General features: G+C 36.0%; 1 protein-coding gene and 1 long non-coding RNA gene across 3 annotated transcripts in view; one reads left to right on the top strand and one right to left on the bottom strand.

The window, feature by feature from the left end:
• Positions 1-22,678, top strand: part of LOC140530917 (uncharacterized) — a 1,083,438-nt gene that overhangs the window by 907,395 nt on the left and 153,365 nt on the right. The window lies entirely within an intron of this gene.
• The window catches only part of LOC140531006 (A-kinase anchor protein 9-like), a 62,209-nt gene that overhangs the window by 14,457 nt on the left and 25,074 nt on the right, over positions 1-22,678 (bottom strand). The window contains exons 4-8 of the mRNA XM_072650206.1: positions 21,450-21,494; positions 18,493-18,543; positions 17,987-18,157; positions 10,952-11,107; positions 2,641-2,844 (exon numbers count right to left, since the gene is read on the bottom strand). Coding sequence (XP_072506307.1) covers positions 2,641-2,844; positions 10,952-11,107; positions 17,987-18,157; positions 18,493-18,543; positions 21,450-21,494 — 627 coding nt within the window. The remainder of the gene's footprint in view (positions 1-2,640; positions 2,845-10,951; positions 11,108-17,986; positions 18,158-18,492; positions 18,544-21,449; positions 21,495-22,678) is intronic.

The raw sequence follows: 22,678 nt of genomic DNA, 5'->3' as shown, positions 1-22,678 counted from the left end.
AAGCCAAATCTGGGACAACTATCATATTCTGGCTTGGCAATCCAACCTCAAAATTCTGGTTTCAATGGAAATTTGGAGACAGGGATGAACTTTTTCCTGACTCCAGCTCAGGACTCAAGTTGTAGAGTCATGGATAAGGAGAACTATGCCTGATAAGAACTGATGACATCATGGTTTATGGACTATGAGCCACTTGTTGAGTTGGACTACTACTTATGTAGTTTACCTATCAAAAATGTTGATCTTGTTAAGTGATGTATCTCTTCTGCATTTATTAATTTTATACAGTAAACTCATTAAATCAATACTAGTTAACTGAGAATAGTTCAAGATGTGATATAACCACTATACTATGAACATTTATAGTACCTGCTATGTGCCAGTGCCAGGCACTATGTATGCTAAGCACTTTACAAATATTATCTCCTTTGATAGTAAAATACTTGGAACAGTCAGTGCCTGGCACATAGTATTATTGTTGGGCTGATTAGTCATGTACGCACTTCATAAATATGTGTTAAGCAAATTAATCCCCAAAGCTACCTACATAGTTTCCTGACTTGAATAGCCCCACGTACTGCTGGCAGAAAAATCTCTGTAAAGACCTTCTTAAATGAGATGACATTTGTGCAGACCTTAGCCCAGTGTTGGACACGTAGTAGGTTCTTCATGTTTGTTTCTGTTCCTTTTTTTCCTAATGACTTCAGCTTCTCTGCTTAAAAACTTTCAATGGCTCCCTACTGACTACCCAATAAAGTTCAAGTTCTATAATGTGACCTCGCCCCACTGGACCTCTACACTGGCTTTGCTCTAGCGAGCTACTAATGGTTCACCAGATGTGCCTTTCTCCTTGTTCAGGGTGTTCACTCCACCTGTGACAGGCATCTAGTAAGCATATAATTAATGCTTATTGATTTGACTTGACTTGGAATATACTCTCTTTCTGTATCTACCTATTGGAATACTTCCAGTTCTTCTAAGATCAGGTCAAACTCAATCTTCTCTGTGCAGGCTTCTCTCTCGGCTTCTCTAATATTATATAACAATTCTTCCACTTTCTTCATCTGGCACAAATCACATTCTACTTATACTACTATTATAGTTCTTTCTGTTGGTGGTATCTCCCTTTACTGGGGTCTTACCTTGTGGAATACAAGGACTGTGGTTTCATTTAGCTTTATAATCACCAGTGTATGTGTATTTTTCACATAACACTAGCAAAATGTCTGTATGGCAATTCCAAATGTGGCACTTTGGTCCTGATATGCCTTCCTTAGCTATATTTAAATATCAAGACTTCTCCTGATCATTGCTTCATTCTCTAGCATTTATGTCAATGATTTCCAGTGATTTCTGGGCTTTTTACATATAATCATTGCTTAATTTCATAAATTCTCTTTTCCAGCCAGCTAGTTTTTTAAGCATGGTATCATTCTTAATACTTCACTCATCTTCACAGCTCATATTCAATTAAGTGCATAGTACTATGGATTGTAGCTACACAGAATTGCTTGGATTTGTCCCTTTCTCTCCTCTACACACCACACCCACCCCAGTTTTGGCCTTCCTCACCTCTCACTAGGACTATTTCAATGTCTCCCTCACTGGTCTCCCTACTTCCAGTCTCCTCCCTAATCATATGCCTAAAACACAATTCTGACCATGTTCCTCCCCTGTTCACAAAGGTCCAGCGGCTCTCTAATGCCTCTAGACTCCTCTGCCACCTCTTTCTCGCACTCTACCTTCTAGCTCAGTGACTTGCTTGCTATTCCCCATACTTGACATTCCAGCTTTTGTCTCTGTGTCTTTGCAGAGGCTGCCCTCCATGGCTAAAAGCCATTCAACGTAGCTTCAGACTTCTTTCCAAGTTTAGCTCCATTGAGATGCCCTCAACAAGCCTTGTCTTGATGACTTCCACCTACCTCTGGAAACTGTATTTTCTTTATTTTGGACATATTTTGTATTCATCAGTTTTCACATTTCTCCCCCAAAGAGAATGTAATCTCCTTAATGACAAGGATTGTTTGGTTTTTGTTCTCATATTATTTGTGCCTATCACAGTGCCTGGCATGAAAAAGGTCTTTAATAAATGTTTTGTTTTGATTTTTTTCAGCAAATAAGTGATATTTGATTTTTTTTAAAAGGGAATTAAAATTTTGCTTTGAGAATTTTTTTCAGAATTTCACAATATGCCTTGAAAATACAGGGATCTTCTTAGGTAAAATACTAACAGGGTCAGAAATCTGAGTCTACATAGAAACATTATTAATGTCAGTTTCCCTTTAATGTAATCTGCTTATAACACCTAATTAGCATGGATTTATGTTTTTCCAAAGGCCTTAATCATAAGACCTAGCAGCAGGAACTCATCACCACATAAATGTTTAATTTGTGGTTTAGAACTCAAGACTTGAGTTATTATAATGGGGCTGTAAAAAGTTACAAAATGAATTATCATTTTATCCATGAGAAGACCTTTTCTTCACTATAAAGCTTTTGTGAGTCATTTGAATAATAATGATGACAAGAATGTTTATTTCTAAAGTTTCTTAAATTAGTTCAAAGGGAGATAAAAAGTCAACATAAAATTAATTGCAAAGTTACAAATCTTTTGGTAGACTATCACTAAAAAGAGCATACCATCTCCATCTCATAAGTTCCAATTTTCTCTTGCAAGAAATTAATCTGCATTTTGAATTCTTCTTTCTTCTTCTGATGATCTTCTAATAAACGATGTTGTTGTTCTAGCTGCTGCTGCTGCCAAACAATTTGGTGTTTAGCTTGAAGTAAATCTGCAGCTGTGCTGCTGTGATTAGTATTTCTCAGACTTTGACTAGCCTGTAACTAAAATTAAAAAAGGCAAAAAAAATGAGACATTAAAAATGTTAGCAGCTATACTGGCACAAAAAAAGGAAGAAAAAGAGAATTCTTTCTTCTTCTTTTTTTTTTTTTTGATACCAGGGTACCTCACTCTCCACCCCCACCTCACTTCCTAAATAAAGTTCTGAAAAATTCCCATCTTGACAAGTATAAGAATCTCTTAATAGGGTATAAATTGTTTAACAGAAAAAGAAGCACCCTTCCACAAAAGTTATATTACCATCATGAGTTAGAAACTGGAAATTCGCTATGAAACCATTCAACTGGGAGCAACATTTGGTAAAAGACAGATCTGGTCTGATCCCATCAAAAAGGTCTCAAGTAGGTCTAAAATCCCTCCAGCCCCCAGTTAACTACTAGCTGACTACTTTAAAGCTGTAAGCGATCTTGTAATAATGAGAGCTACAGAGAGTTTCATGATGAGATTTCAATACCTATTCAATAAAAGTATATAAACATATGTAGAAAAAATATAGCAAGTTTGGCATTTGCCTAGGGGACCCCTAAACAGAATATATCGGTCCAGTTAGAAAGACCACCCTCATAAAGGAGGCAGCACTCCTAAAATGAAATTTCTTTGAAAGGGAAAAAACCTTATGGATATAACCTGAAATTTAATGCCATGATAGTTCCCACTAGTTTAACCTAGGTCAGATTTTGGAGGGAAAGTATAGACTTTGTTTGGACAGATGTTAATAAGAGCTGTGTTGTCTCATATTTGATCAACTAGAAAGGCTTATAAAATAGTAATTTTATGTCCCCTTCAGTTTAGCAATCTGTGCACGAATTAGTGGAAATAAAGTAAGATGGCTACGCTGAGACTAGAAAAAAGCCTCTCAATCGCTCTACATACATTTATCATGAGCTTACCAGGCATTATGCTAGGGGCTAGGGGTACAGAAATAAAAATGAAACAATTCATGTCTTCAGGGAATTTATAAATTGCCTCATCCTGAGCCATCTCCAGTCATCCTGATGAATACCTGGTCACTGGATTCAGATGGCTCTGGAGGAGAAGTGAGGCTGGTGACCTGTACAGTCCTCACTCACTCAAAACAAAGTCAAGTGGCAGTCACATCATCATTTCTCTGATGTCGTGGTCTTCTTCGGCAACAAAGGACGAACACACACACATTCGATTGGAGGAGATGATATACACATATATAAATGCACATAAGACATACACAAAATAAATACATGGTAAATTTTTGTTTATGGTAGAGGAGGGCACTAACACATAGGGAAAGAAGGAGTCGGTTCATTTTGTTATGAAAACAGAACACAGAAATTCTGAAAAGTCAAAATTATGGTAGAGCTAGAAAAGTTAATTCCTCTTTTCCAGTTAGTGATGTGAAAACAGAAATGGAGGAAAATGCAACTAATGGTATAAAATACAATGGAAGAAATACAATTTATATGATTACAGAAAAATGTCATGGTCAAGAGTAATCGGACCAAAATATATAAGGATACTCTCAGTCTCCTTCTAGGCAAATGCAAAGTATATACCTTGACGAACTTTTTCTATATATGTTTACATATTATATAGCTATTGAAATCTCATCATAACCCTCTCTATAGTTCTCATGTCCTTATTACAAGAAAGCTCACAGATTAAGTAGTTAACTAGGGAGTTGTGGGGGCTGGAGGGAGTTTAATCTTTTTTTGTGCCACGAATCCCTTCTCAAAATAACTTTTTAATTTAACTCAATTTTATTTTCATAAATATCTCCTCTCCCTCCCACTGACCTCCAATAAGAAAATGATACAAAACAAAACCTCTATTACAAATATTGTAATTAAAACAAATACCCACATTGGTCATATAAAAAAATACACACACAACACACACACAAACATCTCAACATGCACCATGAGTTTCTTATAGCACAACAGCATTAGATCACATACATATATCATTTCTTCAGTCATTCCCCAAGTGATAGGCACCTTTTCAGTTTCCATTCTTTATTGCAATAATCCCAAAATACTGTACATATGTGCCCTTTTCCTCTTTCTTTGCTCTCTATGGGAGGACAGACCTAGTAGCGGTATCAATGGATCAGAATAAATACGGCTTAGTTAGCTCTTTGTATATAGCTCCAAATTGCTTTCTAGAATGGCTGGACCAGTTCGTAGTAATGCAGAGTTAACAGCATATTATATACTTTTTTCCCACAGACCCTCTAGCTTTGTCATTTCTTTTTCTGTCAACTTTACCAATCTGATAGGCATAAGGTGGTACCTTTGAGTTGTTTTAATTTGCATTTCTCTAATTATTGATTTACAGCACTTTTTCTCATACAGTCATAGGAAACTTGGATTTCTTCCTTTACAAAAGTGCCCATTCATTTCCTCTGACTATCACTTTGGGAAACGCTCTTACTTTGACAGGTAATTTCTTCTTTGCTCCTCTAACCTGTTTATGTCACCCTTCTCTCTGAATTACGTCTTTATTTGGAGTTTGTCTTATTATAAGATGAGAGATATTAGTCTATAACTAGTTTCGGTTAGACTGCTTTATAGTTTTCTCAAGTTTTTGTTTGTGAATTCTGGGATATTTTCGTTTATCTAACACTACACTCATTTGCCCCTATATATTGTGTTTGACTGATCAACCTCTCCATTTCTTACTCAGTATTAAAACGTTCTGATGACTACTGTTTTGTGGTAGGTTAGTGTGAGATCTAGTACTGCTAGGCCCTTTTTCTTCCCACTTTTTTTTTCTCATTAATTCTCCTGATATTCTTGATCGTTAGGTCCTCTTGATGTATGTTTTTTCCTAGCTATATAAAGTGATCCTTTGGTAGTTTGGTTGGTACGGCACTGAAAAAGTAAATTAGAACTTGGGTAGCGTAGTCATTATTGTTTTGGCTCAGCTTAGCCCACGTCCAGTTAATATTGATCTAATTACTCAGATGTCTTTATCTGTCTAAAGATATCTTACACTGCAGTTGTTCTCATGTAGTTCTTGTTTTTGCTTTGACAGGTATGTAATACTGTTTGTAGTTATTTTACTGCTGAATTATTTTAGAACTATATACAGAAACCCTGATGTTTTACGGGGGTTTGTTCTATATCCTAAAATTGTGCTGAAGTTAATTGTTTCAATTATTTTTCAGCTGCCTGTCTAAGTAAACAGTTATCTAAGCCCTATCTGCAGAAATGCTAGTCGTCTCCTCTTTGCCTGTGCTCGTCCTCTGAGCTTTCTTTCTTCTCTTCTGGCTATAGCTAGCAGGCTGAGTATTATATTAAACAGCAGTAGTGATGATGAACCTACTTGCTTCATCCTGGGTCTTAAACTAGAACAAAGTCCTCTAGTTTATTCACATTACAGATACACTGGCTCTTGATTTGACTTACACTATTAAATGAAAGATTCAATTCCTATGTTTTCAAGAGTTTTGTTTTTTTTTTTTAAATACACATGAGTGTGGCAGTATGTCAAAAGATTTTCTTGCATCTATTGATATAATTTTAAAAAATTAATGTGATCTATTATATTTATAGCTTTCCTTATACTGAATCAGCCCTACATTCCTGGTATAAATCCAGCTTTGTCAGAGTTTGTAGTCTTTGCGATATGTTGTAGTTTCCTTGCTGACATTTTATTTTAAAAAATCCTTTTTTGTGCATCAGTATTCATTAGTGATACTGGTCCAATTTTTTTTCTCTGTTCTGCCTCTCTTTGGTTTATGTATCATGATCGTGTTTATACATATAAGGAATTTCTTGTGATCTCTTCTTTTCCAACTTTTCCAGTTTTTGTGGTAGTAGAATTAATTGTAAAATGTTTGAAAGAACTCATTTGTAAATCTAACTGATATTGGGGTATTTTTCTTTGGAAATCATTTATGGCTTCTTCAATTTCTTTTTCTAATGTTGGATTGTCTTCTATTTGGTAGCATTTTAATCTGTTAATCTGAGCATTTTATATTTTTGAAAATATTGTTTGACTTCATTTATCCTGCCATTTTTTGGTATATAACTGGGCAAAACAGTTCCCAATAATTTATTATTTCTTCCTCATTGGTAGTAGATTCATCTTTAAAACTTTTTTTTTGATACTGCTAATTTGGTTTTCTTCTTTGTCTTTTAAAAATCAAGTTAGCTACTGATTTACTTTATTTTTTTTAATAACAGCTTCTAGTTTTATTTATTAATTCAATGATTTCTTTTTTTTAATTTTGTTAGTCTCTTCTTTGATTTTCAGAGTTTCTATTAGTTGACTTACTCTTTCTTTTACTGACAAAGTGTTTAGAGATATGAATTTCTCTGTAAGATCTTAGTTATATTCCAAAACTTTTGACGTGTTGTCTCATTATTGTTCTTGTCTTCAATGAAATTGCTGATGTTTTTCTACGATTTGTTCTTTGATTCATCTGTTTTTTTACTTTACATTTTAAATGTAAATTTAATATTTTTGTGTTACATGTTAAGTTCCAAACTGTCTCCCTCCCTCCTTTCTCCACCCTGAACTAAAAGGCCATCATTTGACACAGATTTACAAAGAGATGTAGAACCATTCTATGCATACTTCTATTTATCAGTTCTTTTGCTGGACGTGGACAGCATCTTCCTTCATAGGTCTTTTATGGTTGATTTGAGTGTTTAATACTCATAATAATACTCATAATAACTTAGTTGTTGACAATTCTTCTTCGAACAACATTGCTGTTACTATATATAATGTTTTCTTGGTTTTGTTCATTTTACTTTTCATTATTTCATGCAAGTATTTCCATGTTTTTCTAAAATCAACCTGCTTATAATTCTTACTGCAAAGTAGTATTCCATCGCAGTCATACATCAACACTAGTTTGGCCATTCCTCAATTGATGGACATCCTCTCAATTTCCAGGTCTCTGCCATCATAAAGAGAACTGCTATAAATATTTTAGAACATTTAGGTTCTTTTCCTTTTCCCCTTATCACCTTGGGAAACAGACCTCACAGTGATATTGCTAGGTCAAAGAGTATAATCACGTTTACATTTTTGTGTTTCTCTCAAGTCCTGAGTTTCTTTAACTGAGCTCTGATCTTTCTACTAGGTATGTTTGGAAGATTTCCATTTCATTACAAAGCCATTTTTCTCCTTGTAGTGGCTGAGTTATTCTTAGCTCTAAGCCCCTAGATTCTTTGCCTTCTGGAACATTCTATTCCAAGGTTCCTTTGAAGTGGTGCCTGGGAAATTTTGTGTTATTCTAACTATGGCTCCTTGGTACTTGAATTCTTCTTTGCTGTCTGCTTGTAGTGTTTTTTCTTTGACCCTGAAACTCTGGATTTTGGCTACAATATTCCGGGGAGTTTTTGTTTTGGAGTTTCTTTCAGGAGGTGATCAGCTGATTCTTTCTATTTCTATTTTGCCTTCTGGTTTTAAGATATCTGGAAAAGTTTTCCTTTACAATTTCTTGAAACGTATCTAAGCTCTTTTTTGGTCATTTACTTTCAGGTAGTTCAGTGGTTCTTACATACTTTTTTGTCTTCAATCTGTTTCTCACATAAGCTGTTTTTGCTATGAGATACGTTATATTTTCTTTAATTTTTTTTTTTTACTTTAACACTTCTTGTCTTATGGACATTAGTTTCTATTTGATCAATTCTAATTTTAATAATAATAGCTAATATCTATATAGTGCTCACTATGAGCACTTACGTACTGTGCTAAGCTCTTGACGATCATTATTTCATTTTATCCTCACAACAATTTTGGGAGGTAGGTACTAGTATCACATACATCTGACACATGAGGAGATGGAGGCTAACAGAGTTAAATGACTTGCCCTGAGTCACTAGTAAGCTAGTGAGTACCTGAGGCTGCACTTGAACCCAGGTCTTCCTGACTTCAGTCTTGGCACTCTATCCACTGCTTCTCCCAGCTTCTAGGGAGTTTTTTCTTGGTAAGGTTTTGTACCTCTTGTTCCATGACATTAATAAACTTTCCAAATTTTTTTTCCCACAGCTCCCATTTTTTTCCTCAATTTTTCTCCTCTAAGTCTCTCATTTGGTTTCTAAAATTATTTTGAGTTCTTTCTAACACTCTTGTTTCCCTTCTCCCAGGAATTCTGGTTAAACTTCTGTGCAAGCTACGTTTATATCTGAGGCTCTGTTTGTAGACATTTTGGAGCCAGTCTCTTCTGAGTTTGTGTCCTGAGTGTTTCTGCCATGATAATATCTCTTTATGGTGACTTTTTTTAGTTTGCTCATTTTTCCAGCCTCCTTCCTGACTTTGGACTTGATGTTAGGACTGGGCTCTGTGCATTTCTGGGAGAAATGTCTGAACTGAGATTTTGTTGTCTTGGATCCTTCTGATGCTTTCCTGGAGGGCTGAGTGTTGTTATACAATTCCAAGACCTCAAGGACCACTCAGCTTGGACACCTGAAACCTCTTAATGCTCCTAAAGCAATGTGATCTGGGGCCATGTCTGATTATTGCCCTCCTGGTCTGAGCTCTGCAAGTTTCTGGCTCTGGTCTGGGAATGCAAACACTAGCGTTGGCTTGTTCTTCATTGGAAGCTCCAGTAGACTGTGGCTGGACTCAGACACTGTCATTGGTTCTGTGTGACCAAAATGCAAGGTCCCCTTTTGTCTGGGATTCCCATCTTCATTATTTCACTGGAGGCTTCAAACTAGGCTGGTGGCTAGAACAGAGACCCTGCTCTGCTTCTTGGTCAGAGTCCTGGACTTGCTCCTCACTCAGGACACAGCCTAAGGTCCACCACTTTTCCTTACCCTGGGATGCCACCCCTAGGCATAGGTGCCCTCCTGAGTTCACCTTGGGTCTGGGGCAGGTCTGTCACTGGGCACCTGTTCCTGAACAAGGCTGGGTCCCTTTCTTGCTCCGGGACACAGCCTCAGTCCTTCTTCATTTCTGGCATGTAGCCATATGTCTGGACAGGTCCTGTCCCCAATATCCAGAGAACTCTTTGACTCCCTATACTAATCTTAATTAGAAAAGAAAAAAAAAAGCCTTGCTGTAATTTTGTTTCTAAATTTCCTGATCAGGAATTGACTTGGTGCATTTTCCAAATCTTTGAGGAAAGTCTGTGTTGGAGGAATTGTGTCATACTTGTTCTGTTATTCTGCCATCTCGGCTTTCCCCTCTCAAAATAATGTCTTTAAAAGTATAAAATTAAAAAAAAAAAGGATGACAAAAGAAAGTAGTTACATTGGAATGTGGTTACTAAAACACTAAAAAATGAAGCTCCTGGACCCCAAGTTAAGAATCCCTGTTGCAGGCCAAGGTTCACACGGTCAGTTTCTCCTTCTTCCACAAAGTTTCTGGGTGACCCTGTAAGAGGTATCCTCAAAATGAACCTGGAGGAGAAAGCCCTGGCCTTGCTTATGAAAATGTGTTCAATAAAGTCCACTGAAAAAAGAGGTAGCATGATGAAAGGTAAATTTCAAGCCTGAAATTTGATTTTTACAGATTTTTTTTTTTGCAGTTAATATCATGCTTAATTCATCAGCTATGAAGGAAACAATCGTCATGAAAAGAAAGAGACACCCATCTGGTTATTAATTCTACCTCTGCTTATTACCACTTTATCTGCAGATTTTTGATCACTTCTGCTTCTATACACACACACACACACGCACACACATTACAAACTACAAATGAATGGTAAAGGAGTTTTTTGAGGGGGAGAGAAAGAATAACCATGAGCCTTATTATTTGCTCAAAGAATTTTTTGTTCTAAGGAATTATTATTATTATTATTATTATTATTGCTTAGAAAATTATTTAGCTCTCCTACTATTTTGAGGACAAAGCTCAATCTCAGACATAGAAGCCATTAGTAAACAATGGTAATGTAAATCATGGAACTTTCTATCATCTGTAATTCTTCAAATGGAAAACAAAAGGAGAAAGCAGAAAACCCAATAAAAGGGAAATATAAACTGATGTTTGGTTAATGAGATTAACTGGCACCCATTATTTTCCTTATATAATAATCCATAATAAACAAATATTAGGTGAACATAATATTTATCCTGAAAGACACAAAAGTTGCCAGAAATAAATTATACTATTATCAAATAATGAAAATTTACCATCAATCAGACTTACATGATGGAACTGTATTTGCAACTTCTGACTTTGTTCTGTCACTTCTAAAAATTCTCTCATAGTTTCATCTTTTTCTCTTCTTGCCTGCTGCAGGGTAGCCGTAAGTTGGGTTATGATGCCATCTCTTTGCTTAATTGCAGCTTCAAATTCTTGAAGCTATTAAAAAAAGTGAAAATGGGTGATCAAAAACAACTCAAAATACAATTACAGGTTGATTACTATTAAAATGATTTATGGCTAAACGTTGACATAATATGCTAGATTCTAAATCTTATTGAAGCAGACATTTCCTTCTTCTTTCTGAAGAGCTGGTTTCCTATCTCTCCTAGGACAGAAGCACAGGCGCTATTTATGAGTCCAGTCTTACTCTAATTGGCACAGGAGCTGGAGACTTCTTCTATTTCCAACCTGGTTCAGTTTGGCCCTCCTCAGACAATATGGTAGCTTCCCAGACCCTGGGGTTCATAACATTCAGACATCTGATCAGCTTATCTCATTGCAGTTGGGAATACCCAGGATATCTGCAAGCCTCAATCTCCCTGGAAGCACAGATCAGAGATATGTTCTACCACATTTTTCACATCAGATATCTTTATAAGTGTCTGAATTAAACAGAAATTTGAATCATTTTAATTAAATTTAACAATTTATTAAATGCCTACTACATATGCAAAGCATCGTGTTGGGTGCTGTTGGGGATATAAAGATGAACAAGATGTGAGAGCTTTGGATTTCAAGTAGTTTACACTCAAATGAGGAAGATAAAGACTTTGAAGAAAGAAAAAAACAACAACAAACCCAGATACAAATTAAAGTATGATTGATCCAGGAGAGCTATAACATGGTTCTAATGAAGGAGAAACGAATTACATCTGGGGGGATTAGAGAGGGCTTCAAGGGAGTGGTAGCAACTGAGATGGGCCTTGAAGGATAGGAAGAGTCTCAAAAGATAGAAATAAATACAGGTTAAAGGTAGATTAAGAGTCTCCTAACGGAGTGTTAAGAACGTTTACTTCTAGCTGCCACTAGGTGGTACAATGTATAGAACACTGGGTCTGGAATTGAGAAGCCTTGAAAACAAATTTGACCTCAGATACTACTAGTTGTGTAACAAAAGTTATTTCATCTGTTTGCCTCAATTTTCTTAACTGTGAAATGGGGATAATGGCAGTATCCATCTCAGAGGGTTGTTGTGAGTCTCCAATGAGATAATATTTGTAAAGTGGTTAGCACAGAGTAGCCATTATAGAAATCTTGACCTCTTCTCTTCCCTCGCTGACTTGGGTTGCATTTTTGGTTTGTAAAGAGCCTGAAACCCTAAGTGGGTGGTCATTCTGCATAGCTTCCTCTGATAAGTTTCTCCTAATACTCCCACCCAGAAAAACAGAAAAGTAAAGTCTAGCTATCTGCTAGTTCAAGGAAGGAAATCTGATCTCATAGTCGTCACTACTGAGCTTCAGTGGAATGGACCTCAGGACTGCATGGCTCTAGAAGCTTTCACCTATCTGACTTCAAAAGAACATGGCAGGGGAAAAGGTGGAGCAAGGCAGGTCCAGAGACTTTGTCTAATAAGAAGCTATTTTCCCGGAAGGACAGCCAAGAGCCCATAGTGAGAAGTATGGTGAAGCATCTAAGTAAATCAGTCACCAGGGGCAGATAGAGAAGGCAAGCGATCAGGACAGCTGACTACACACTGCCCAGACACACAATGAGGAGGAAGTGGGAGGGGCAGCGGCACAGAGAGGGTGGGAAGACAAGAAGGTCCAATGAGGTCCCCATGGTCAATGGTGGGGAAGCCAGACTCGAAGGGCCTCAGGGGAGTCCCAGGTACAAACAACTTTTTCAGAAAGTCTGGCAGCGAAAGGAGCAAGAGAAACAGGTGGACCAGCTAGTACAATCAGGGGAAGTTTTGATATACTTTGCTGTCTTCTTAAATGGAGGATGCTGAATTTAAGTGACCTTTTTTCTTGATGACTCAGGGTTCCCACTGTGAATAAGTTATTGTGAAAAGCCAAAGACATAACTGTAGAAAGAGATGGTTTGTGACAAAGGAACGAATAGGAACTGCTTAGAATGGGCCCTAAAATTTGCTCTCTTGTGGGAAAAAATAGCTCACATTCATATAACACTTTGGAGATATTTTACAAAGATGATCTATAAAATGAGTGTTGTCACTCGCTCGCCATTTTACAGATAAGGTAACTGAGGCTCAAAGCAGGTAAGACACGTGCCCGGGATGACAAAATAGGTCCAGTGCTCATCCACAATGCCATAACACCTCCTGCTTTCTGGTCATTTGCTTGTTTGTCATCATAATGGTGAAATGTGAAGTTGTATAACCTAAGAACATAACTTTAATTTAAGCAGTGAACCCAAACTGAAACAAGCCTTTTTCTCATTTTTTTTTCAATCTCTAGAAAATCTTTACAGTTTCTACTAGTCTTCTGACTTGTCAGCAGCATTTAGAACTATCTATGATCTATGTATCATTAAAGAATCTATTTGACAACCTGAACCCACTTGTGCTTGAACTGCATTTTCATGGACACATGAAAGAGTTTCCATAATTTTAAGAAGTAGGTGTTATCTCCATATCTAAGGCATATTTTTTAGTTAGAGCCTAGTGCTACATCTTGAAATGGTCACAGATAATATTCTCTCACGCTATAGTAACAAATTTAGTATATATACTAAACATGGTGGGTTCAAGATGTCAAAGACATGCCTACAATTTATTTGAGATTTGGAAATAGTGGATTCTGTCTTTTAGAGAGATCTTTGTGGATAAGGTGGATAAGTAGGGAAAATAAATGATAATTTTACAATTGTTCTTCATGGCCCCCTGTGGGATATTCTTAGAAGAGATACTAGAGTGGCTTGCCATCTCTTCACCTCATTTTACAGATGAGGAAACTAAAGCCAACAGGGTTCAGTGACTTGCCCAGGGTCACACAGTTACTAAGTGTCTAACATTTGGACTCAGGAAGATGATTCTTCCTGACTCCAGACTCAGGACTCAATCCACTGCGCCACCTAGCGACCTGATAATACAATGAAGTGAATTCAAAACTGGCTGAACATTCAGGGGTGGTGATTAAAATAATGATATCAATTTGTAGGGAAATATCTACCCGCTCTGTCCACTAGATACTCTATCCTTGACCCTGTTCTGTTAAAAAAAATTTACTGACAGTTCAGATGAAGAATTTTATCAAATATATAGTGAAACAAAACTGGGACAGATAATCTCCTGCATGACAGAACTGGGAACACAAAAGATCTCAACAGACTGGAACCATAAGATACAATAAAACACACAGACATAAGGTGCTGAATTTAGGTTAAAAAACAAAAGTACAAGTGCATGCTGAGGGAGATGAATCTACACACAGTTCCTGGAGAAATGGTCTCTGTGTTTTAGTGAACTTTAGAGATCAATGAACCAGCAACATTGCACAGTCGATCAAAACAAAAGGGAATATAATTTTAGGCTACATTAACAAAAGTGTGTACGTCATTCTAGTACCCAATTAGCTAAATGAAAGCAACTCATGATCAGATTAATTTTAGGATGACGAACTTGGGAGCCACGGAAACTCCTGAAGACATCTAAATAAATTATGGAAGGGTTGCAATTCCTTTGTTGACCAGAAGGAACGCCTCTACTTGAGAAATCAAAGTTTCCTAAAATAACAGTAACATAGTAAATATCTTCACTCCATTAGACTAGCTTCTTCCCATTCCCTCATCCCTACAGTCAAACAGTTGTCAAAAATCGCTAGTTCTAACCCTCAACCCTCTCTCAGATCTGTCGTGTTCTTCATTAAATCAATCAGCATGTAGTTCAATACATGCTATTATATAATATATGTATATATATATATATCATATATCATAGCAAATGCTATAGTTATATGAGATACAAATATTTCCATGGCCATCACCCTAGTTCAGGTCCTCATGCCCTCTCCCTATGTTACCGGATTGCCTCCTAATTGGTGTCCTTGCCTCTGGCCTTGCCCAAGCTGCATCGCTGCTAAACTGATGTTCCTAAAGTACAGTGTGTCTGACCATTATATGCTTCTGGTCAGGAATGCTCAGTGCTTCTAGTCTAACTCTAGGTAAAAATTATGCATGGGCTCAAACAATTATTGCAAAGGATGACAAGGTGTGAATGGACCGTTACTGATAACAACGGTAGGAATACTCATATCCATGTGATCATGAGAATATAGACTGATATATAATGTCTTCATTGTCTTCCTTGACAAGGACATCACCAATATCTCTAAACGCCAATAACACACAGAGTACTTGTTACATTTTATTTTTGAGTTATAATATCTGCATTGTTACTATCATTATTTTTCATCTTGACAATAAAATCACTCAATTATTCTGAACAACTTCAATAGGCAAGAATATTAAAATCTGTAATTCTGAATTTGTGTTTTCCCTAAATAAACTTTTGCTTTGCATTTTTTCTAAGGAAAGTAACTATTATTTTACACAAAATTTCTTACCTATGTATGCCACAGACATACCAAATGGAGCTTTCAAAGGAAAGCACTGTTTTGCTCATAATATTTATTAAAGGAATAAATCTTTTATTCCGGACATATACTTGTGTAGCCATAAAAGATGGATGACAGTAATGTTAGTCATAAAGCTGAATGATTTTTAAAGTGATTTTCCTGGTAAAGTTAATTGAAACACTGGGTTCTAGGATTTCTGGTCCAGAGAGAAAAACAAAATCATAGAGGAAATGAGAATCCCCTACCAAGAGACTTTATAGTAAAAGAGGAATTATTCCTGAATATTTATGGAGAAAATACAGAATTTCTTCCTAAATATGGAGGAAATAGACACATGATTTAATTGAGGTACCCTTCAAAAGAATTTCATAATCAATTTCATAGCAAAATTCTTTCACATAAATTTAGAATCTTTCAAATATTCAATGATATAAAACATGTTACAAATCATCCAAAAGCAAAAGCCTGTATTCCTCTTTCCCAAAAATGGGTAATATTTTTGCTAGTGCAATAATATTATGGAAGCAGGGTGCAAACATGTGGTCACCAAATTCTTTGTTTTGACATATTCCCATACTTGTGGGAAAATAAAAATACAAAACTAGTAAAACCATTCCGTATACTCATGAAGTGTTTTCAGTGAAAACTGTTCAGCATTGGACTTCATTGCCACAGGAGCTTTTCTGGAATGTTCTACCTTCTTGATGGTCTTAACAGAGAGGGTAGATGTTATTTTTTTTAAATAGCAGATGGATGTATTCCTATTAGATCAGTCAAATCAATTTCTTCTACCCTTGCTCTAAGTTGGTACTTTAGATTTTCTGACTCACTAGTTTAACTGAAAAGTATTTTGATTTCCTAGTTTGACAGAATATGAAGACATGTTAACTATCCACTAGGAAAAAGAAAATTCCACCTTCCCTCATGTTCCTTTTGAAGACATCAAGTAAACAGAATATTACTGACATACCCTTATTCTTGTCTCTATGAATACCTACTAAGGAACATGTAGTAGTGCTTTCTTCTGTCAGCAGTTGTAATCACCAGAAATGTCACTCTAACTACAGTGATTTTTTTCTCTTTTTCATTGTATCCTAAGGAGAACAGGCCTGTCATCAGTGGTCACCCAATACACTTGAGAGCCCCCGTAAGAACTCACGCCAACTATGCAACCGCAGTGCTTTAAAGTCACAATTGTCTATGTGGACTGCCATAAAACAGTGTCCAACACTGTTATTACAGGATGACACATGAAATACAGTGAAAGACATGAAGACAGAAAAGCCGGTATCCAGGCTCACTTCTGTCTTTTACTAGCTGTGTGACCTTGGGGTTGAGCTCTGAGCCTCAGCTTATTCATTGGTTAAATGTGGATAGTATCATCTGCTCGATCTACCTCCTAGAGTTATTACAAGAATAACATATGTAAACAGTTCTTTTAAAAGAACTTTAAGAACTTGAAAAATTCTTAAAAAGAACTAGGTAAATCATGAAGTACCATACAAATTTATGGCTGTTATTATTATAACTGGGGCCTCTAGGTAGTCCAATGGATGGAGCCCCAGGCTTAGGGTCAGGAAGATGCCTCTTCATCAGGTCAAATCCAACCTCAAACACTTACTAGCTGTGTGACCCTGAGCAAGTTTGCCTCAGTTTCCTCATCTGTAAAATGAGATAAAGAAGGAAATGGCAAAACCACTCTAGTATCTTTGCTAAGAAAACACCAAATGGGGTCATGAAGAGTCAGACACAACTGAGAAAGACTAAATAACAAAAAATTATAACTAATCTTTAATTCAGTTACCAAAAAATTAACCTCCTGAAATTAACCTATTGAATAGCAATCGAAAACACAGCAATAAAGAATTCAACTAAATACTGCTTAAACTACTAAAGGTTCTTTAGAAATTACTGCAAATAAATGAAAAAAGGGAATTTTTGTAAAACTTAAAGGCAGAAATATGAAATACAAAGCAATTAAGAAAAATAAAGAGCAATAAATTTTAAATGGAATGAGAAACAGACAGATATTATAATAATACAAATGTCAATGGTACCAAAATCTCAACATGTTCAAAAGACAGGTCTCTTTTAAATCAAGAAGCAAATGATACATTTTCATATTCTCCAAGTTCCACTGTATATCTGCAGCCTATGGTCTGCAGCGAATCTGGTCAGGCATAGCAAGAATTCATTCTCTGCGCAGGCTGATACCAGGAAAGCTTGATGAATAAGGTTTTCCTATTATATACTTTAAAAACCTCCAACAAATGACTCTAAGATTTATTTTCCGAATATTATCCACACAATGTACAAGGACTGAAAATTGTGACCATGGAATATGAATGAAATGTGTCAGGAGTCCAATTTATATTAGGACAACTATAACTTTAACATTCCTGTTTAAAACCATCTCTAAATAGTGGTCATGCACTCCTAATTGATATCAGGGTTTCCGTTTGATAAGAGATAAACAGAAAGCAACATAAGGTAAGCACACCTGTTGGAATCCTTCCGTGCCATATGCTGCCCTCATTTCCTCAAGTTCTCTGTTTAGCTCTTCAATCTCTTGCTGTTTCCCAGCCAATTCATTCTCCATCATCTCTAGTCGTTTCGAAGGAAACTGTGCTCCTTGCTCCGAGTAAGACTCACCAACTCCAAATTCTTCTTCCTAAATCAATTCAAGTTCCTTAAAAATCAGTACTTAAAGCATTCCTCAAGAGGAACTTATTCAAATTCTGATTTCCATATCATCTAAGAGCTTATTGACCTGCTGTGTGGTTAATGTAATTTGAACTTTGCAAGTTCTGACATAAAGAATAGTTGAAAATTCTGTTAATGTTAAGCTTTTTAACAAAAAACAAATGTCTTGTATGAGGTTAAAGGCATGTATACATCACAAAGATAGCACCACATAAAGAAGAAAAGACTGATTAGTAAGCTAGTAGACAAGTGCTCTTAGTATTAAACATTGTTATTATTATTAAATAACTGGTAATACTGTACCATTAATAAATTGGTAGGAATATCTGCTTGCACCAAACTGCAACCATTTACCTGTATAAGAACAATTTCTTAATATGTCATCAACTTAAAGAAAACAATCTATAGCTAATAGAAATATATTTTTTCTCTAGAAAACTTGTGACAAAAAATGCTTCATTAGTAATTTATTCAATTCAGACTAAATTTTTACAGATGCATGATAAGGATATGATAATGAACTGCAATTCAAAATAAGTACACTTTCCATTTCAGAAGGATAAAATATTTCAATTGTGACAAAAATAGTTAAGTTGTCTTAACAAAATTGTGTGAAACTAGTTCAGTTCTTATGAAACATCTCATCAAAATTTTTCCTTTCAATTGCTATATTTAAGGTACATTCATGCCACATCCCATTTCCAATCCAATGGCTTACTAGTGTTAGGTTAATATTACAACATTAATACAAATATTCAGGAAGCTGGTAGTAAGATGAAAATGATGTTAAGATGGAAGCTTACATAAAATTACTAAAGACAAGGCTTGGAACATCCTGCCAATCCTGCCTCTCTCCCCACCCCCACTTGCCCTACCAATCTTCACCCCTGCCCAATCTATTAAGAACATCCATCTCCACATGACTGTTTTTTTCCTTATTTCTGCCCTTTTGCAGGTCAACACAGGCTAATCTCCAGTGTTCTTCAACAGGAGCCACTACAGCTCTTCCCAAGAGTAGAAACATGAGCCAATAGAAGGATGGAGTGGCACTATTCAACAGAACTAGGAAAGTTAGGAAGGAAGAGTTTGGGGGAAAACATGAGGACACATGGAAAGAAAAGGATGAGAACAGGGCAGAAAAATCTGGGGTGGGGACTGATGGACAGAACAGCTATTTCTAGCTTTTAAAAGAGTGCCACGTGATCAATGTGTGGATCTGCTTTGTGTGACTTCACTTTTCTTATTATAAGGGAGGAAGGCAGCTTTTTTGGTGGGGCATTTTGGAGAGGTGGTGATAGTGATCTCCAAAAAAAGAAAAAGAAAAGAAAAAAAGGTGGATGAATAATTTAAAAAATAAACAGAAGAGAACCGAAGGGCAATGCAGATACGGAGGGCAGTGTTGGACTTTCATCTTAAATCTGAAGCACAGGAAAAACACCCAAGCAGTCCATAGTAGACAGTCATAGATTTACATGAAGTCCCCTTCGTAGAGAAATCCTTGTGTTTGTGGGTGCTTGTCATGACCACAATGATAAAAAGGATTTTGTCTGAAAAGATCACATTAGGTGTTTATGCTGCTCTAACTTGGGCAGTGAGCAACAATGACCTGATCTGGCATAGGTGGACTTAATGCGGTTTGGCTGAATCTCAAAGAAATTCCAAATGAGGTTCATTTATGCAGGCAAAAAATGATTAACTTCAAAATACCAAAAGAAATAAGATTTGTTATCCAAGGATGTAATTTCATGCTATGATACTTGTCTGCTTAAGAATTTCAAGTGGCCTCCCTACTATCTAATTATAGATAGGTCTTCATTGCTAAGAGGAATTCTTATATCTCTTATTTTATTAACTCCATATTATCCTTCCCAAACCTTGTCCCTTTCTCTAGCTCAACCTTTCTTTCTTATCACTCTCAGATGGAGCTGATCCCTACCTCTTTTTGTTGAGATCAAGGTCATAAAAATTCCTTAAACTTCTGTTTTCATTCACTTCAAGCAACACCAAATGATTTAAAATACTGTTATCATTTTCTGTAGCATGTTTTCTGTACACAATAAGAATGCAGAAAATTTCTCCAAGGAACCAAGATAAAGATTGCCTCACAAGTTAGTAAGAGGACCAAGATATTTTTTATACCAAATCTATAAAGTCCCCATTACTACATTTTTTGTTTTTGCATTTAAAAATTCAAATTTGTCTTAAGGGGTTTTGTTTAACTCTTCTCTCTGTTAGGATGATGATAAATTTTTAGCAGCACTTCACTGGTCCTACAGTATGCAAATCAAGGACAAATTTGCAAATAAATATCCAGATTTTCCAGTACTAATTTCCCTTTCCATAAGTATTTTTTAAGCAAAAAAAAAAAATTAGCACTTTTTAATCATGTTCTCATCATTTCATATCTCAGTTCAAATACTAAATAAATGCTTCTATACAAACAAAATTCTTAAAAACTTAAATTTTCATTCCCCTTACAGCCTACAATTAATTTAAAGTGGTTGACTTTTCTTCCCAAAGTAACACCATGATGCTTTTTTAATTAAACACCGAAGGAAATGAATATTCTTAAGTGTTTAGGTCAATGGATCTAAATTGAAGGGCTGAACCATTCAGATAAAAAATACTATTTTCTATGTCTCTGGGCCAAAGAAAATAATAAAATCAAAGAAAGGTAAATGAAATCACAAAATGATGTATGTTTACATGTCACTGATGTAGAAACAAGATATTTCTTACAATTATGCAATTTCTAGATTAGCTTTACTATCTAAAAAGAGTAACCATATCTCAACACTTTTTCAAAATAAAAAATTAACATAATTAACAAGAATTCAAGCAGACATTAAATATTAAGAGAGAATTACAGAGCATATTCTACTTCACGTACATGTAGCAATCTTTCAGTTGTCACTTATACTAGGAATACAATAATAGGAGATATACATGTGTATATGTAGACGTGTGTATACATACATGTTGGTACGTACATACATACACACACAACCACATAAATGGAAAATACAGAAACAATAATGGAAGGTCTAAGTGAATAAGACTGAAACGAGTCAAATAGATTTACTACTTTAACAATTTCAAGAGAGACCATAAGATAAAATAATTTAAAATGTTTTTTTAAATTTATCATCTTATGATATACTTTAAAAATAAAGTGGGGGAAGGGTTTGAGCCACTAGAAATATTTAAAACTCTTAGTTCAACTTTTTGATATCTGAAACACCAAGATCATTTAATCTTACCTCTGAACTATAATCATCTGTAGTAGTTGAAATTTCACTTTCCATCTAAAATTAAAACAAACAAAAATGTTATAATGTGTTTACTATTTTTATACTTTACTATAATTAACACGTAGAAAGTTTAAAAATCTCTAAAAACAAGTCAAGTGTTTCAAATTCTCATAACCTGATCTGAAAATTACGAATGTCTTTCAACATGGTGAGATGTTCGAGACTTATCATGAGGTATTTTCACCAAGGGCAGCTAGGCTAGAGGCCTTGACCTGGAGTCTGGAAGAGTCATCTTCCTGAATTCAAACCTGCCCTCAGACACATACTAGCTGCATGATCCTGGACAAGTCACTCAATCTGTTTGCCTCCATTTCCTCAGCTGTAAAACGAGCTGGAGAAGGAAATGGCAAACCCCTCCAGCACTTCTGCCAGGAAAACCCAAAACGGGAGCGTGAAGAGCTGGATGTGACTGAAATGACTTAACAACAAAAAGGTTTTTATTAAATATATAATACCATAGATTACTTCCATTTACAATGCCTAGGACAGTGTTCTATACCATCCAATTGAACAAAGGATTAGTGTACATTGCATAGATTAAAAAATAAATCACATTCTATTGATCTTTACCTAAAGGAAACTTAGAAAGCTGCTTTCACAGAAGTCTCACTACTTTGACAGGAAGAACTACAGAAATTTAGAGTTGAAGGGAATTTTGAAATGAACTAATTTTTTTAAAAAAGATGGTTTATTCATTCAACAAACATTTATAAAATGCCCTTCATCTTAGTCTATTAAAATCTTTATCCTGCCTGTGCTATCAGAAAAACCTGGACTTCCACGAGCTGATGCAAAATGAAACGTACAGTGTACAAAGTAACAGTAATATTCTAAGATGATCAGCTGTGAAGGACTTTGCTATTCTCAGTAATACAATGATCCAAGACACCTAGAAAGGTCTTATGATGAAAAATGGTATCCATCCCCAAAGAAGGAACTGACGGTTGCTAAAACTTGCAGCCCTTGTCTGCACTTGGTGGTGTCTCATTGTTCATCTTTCCATTCCCAGTGCTGAGAGTGCCCGAGCTAAGGCACCCTACCACCCAAATCCCCAGGTCCACTTCTGCCCGGGGCTCCTCCCGGCACCTCCATTCCTTCCCGTCACTGCATGGCTCCCTGCTCCCCCCTCCTGTAGCTCTCCCTCGCCCTGCTCTGCAGCCAGTTTCTCAGTCCCCATC

Source organism: Notamacropus eugenii, chromosome 3 (assembly GCF_028372415.1).
Source record: "Notamacropus eugenii isolate mMacEug1 chromosome 3, mMacEug1.pri_v2, whole genome shotgun sequence".
NCBI classification, from domain to species: domain Eukaryota; kingdom Metazoa; phylum Chordata; class Mammalia; order Diprotodontia; family Macropodidae; genus Notamacropus; species Notamacropus eugenii.
The sequence above is the reverse complement of the archived record's forward strand: the minus strand, read 5'-3'. Positions and strand labels throughout refer to the sequence as shown.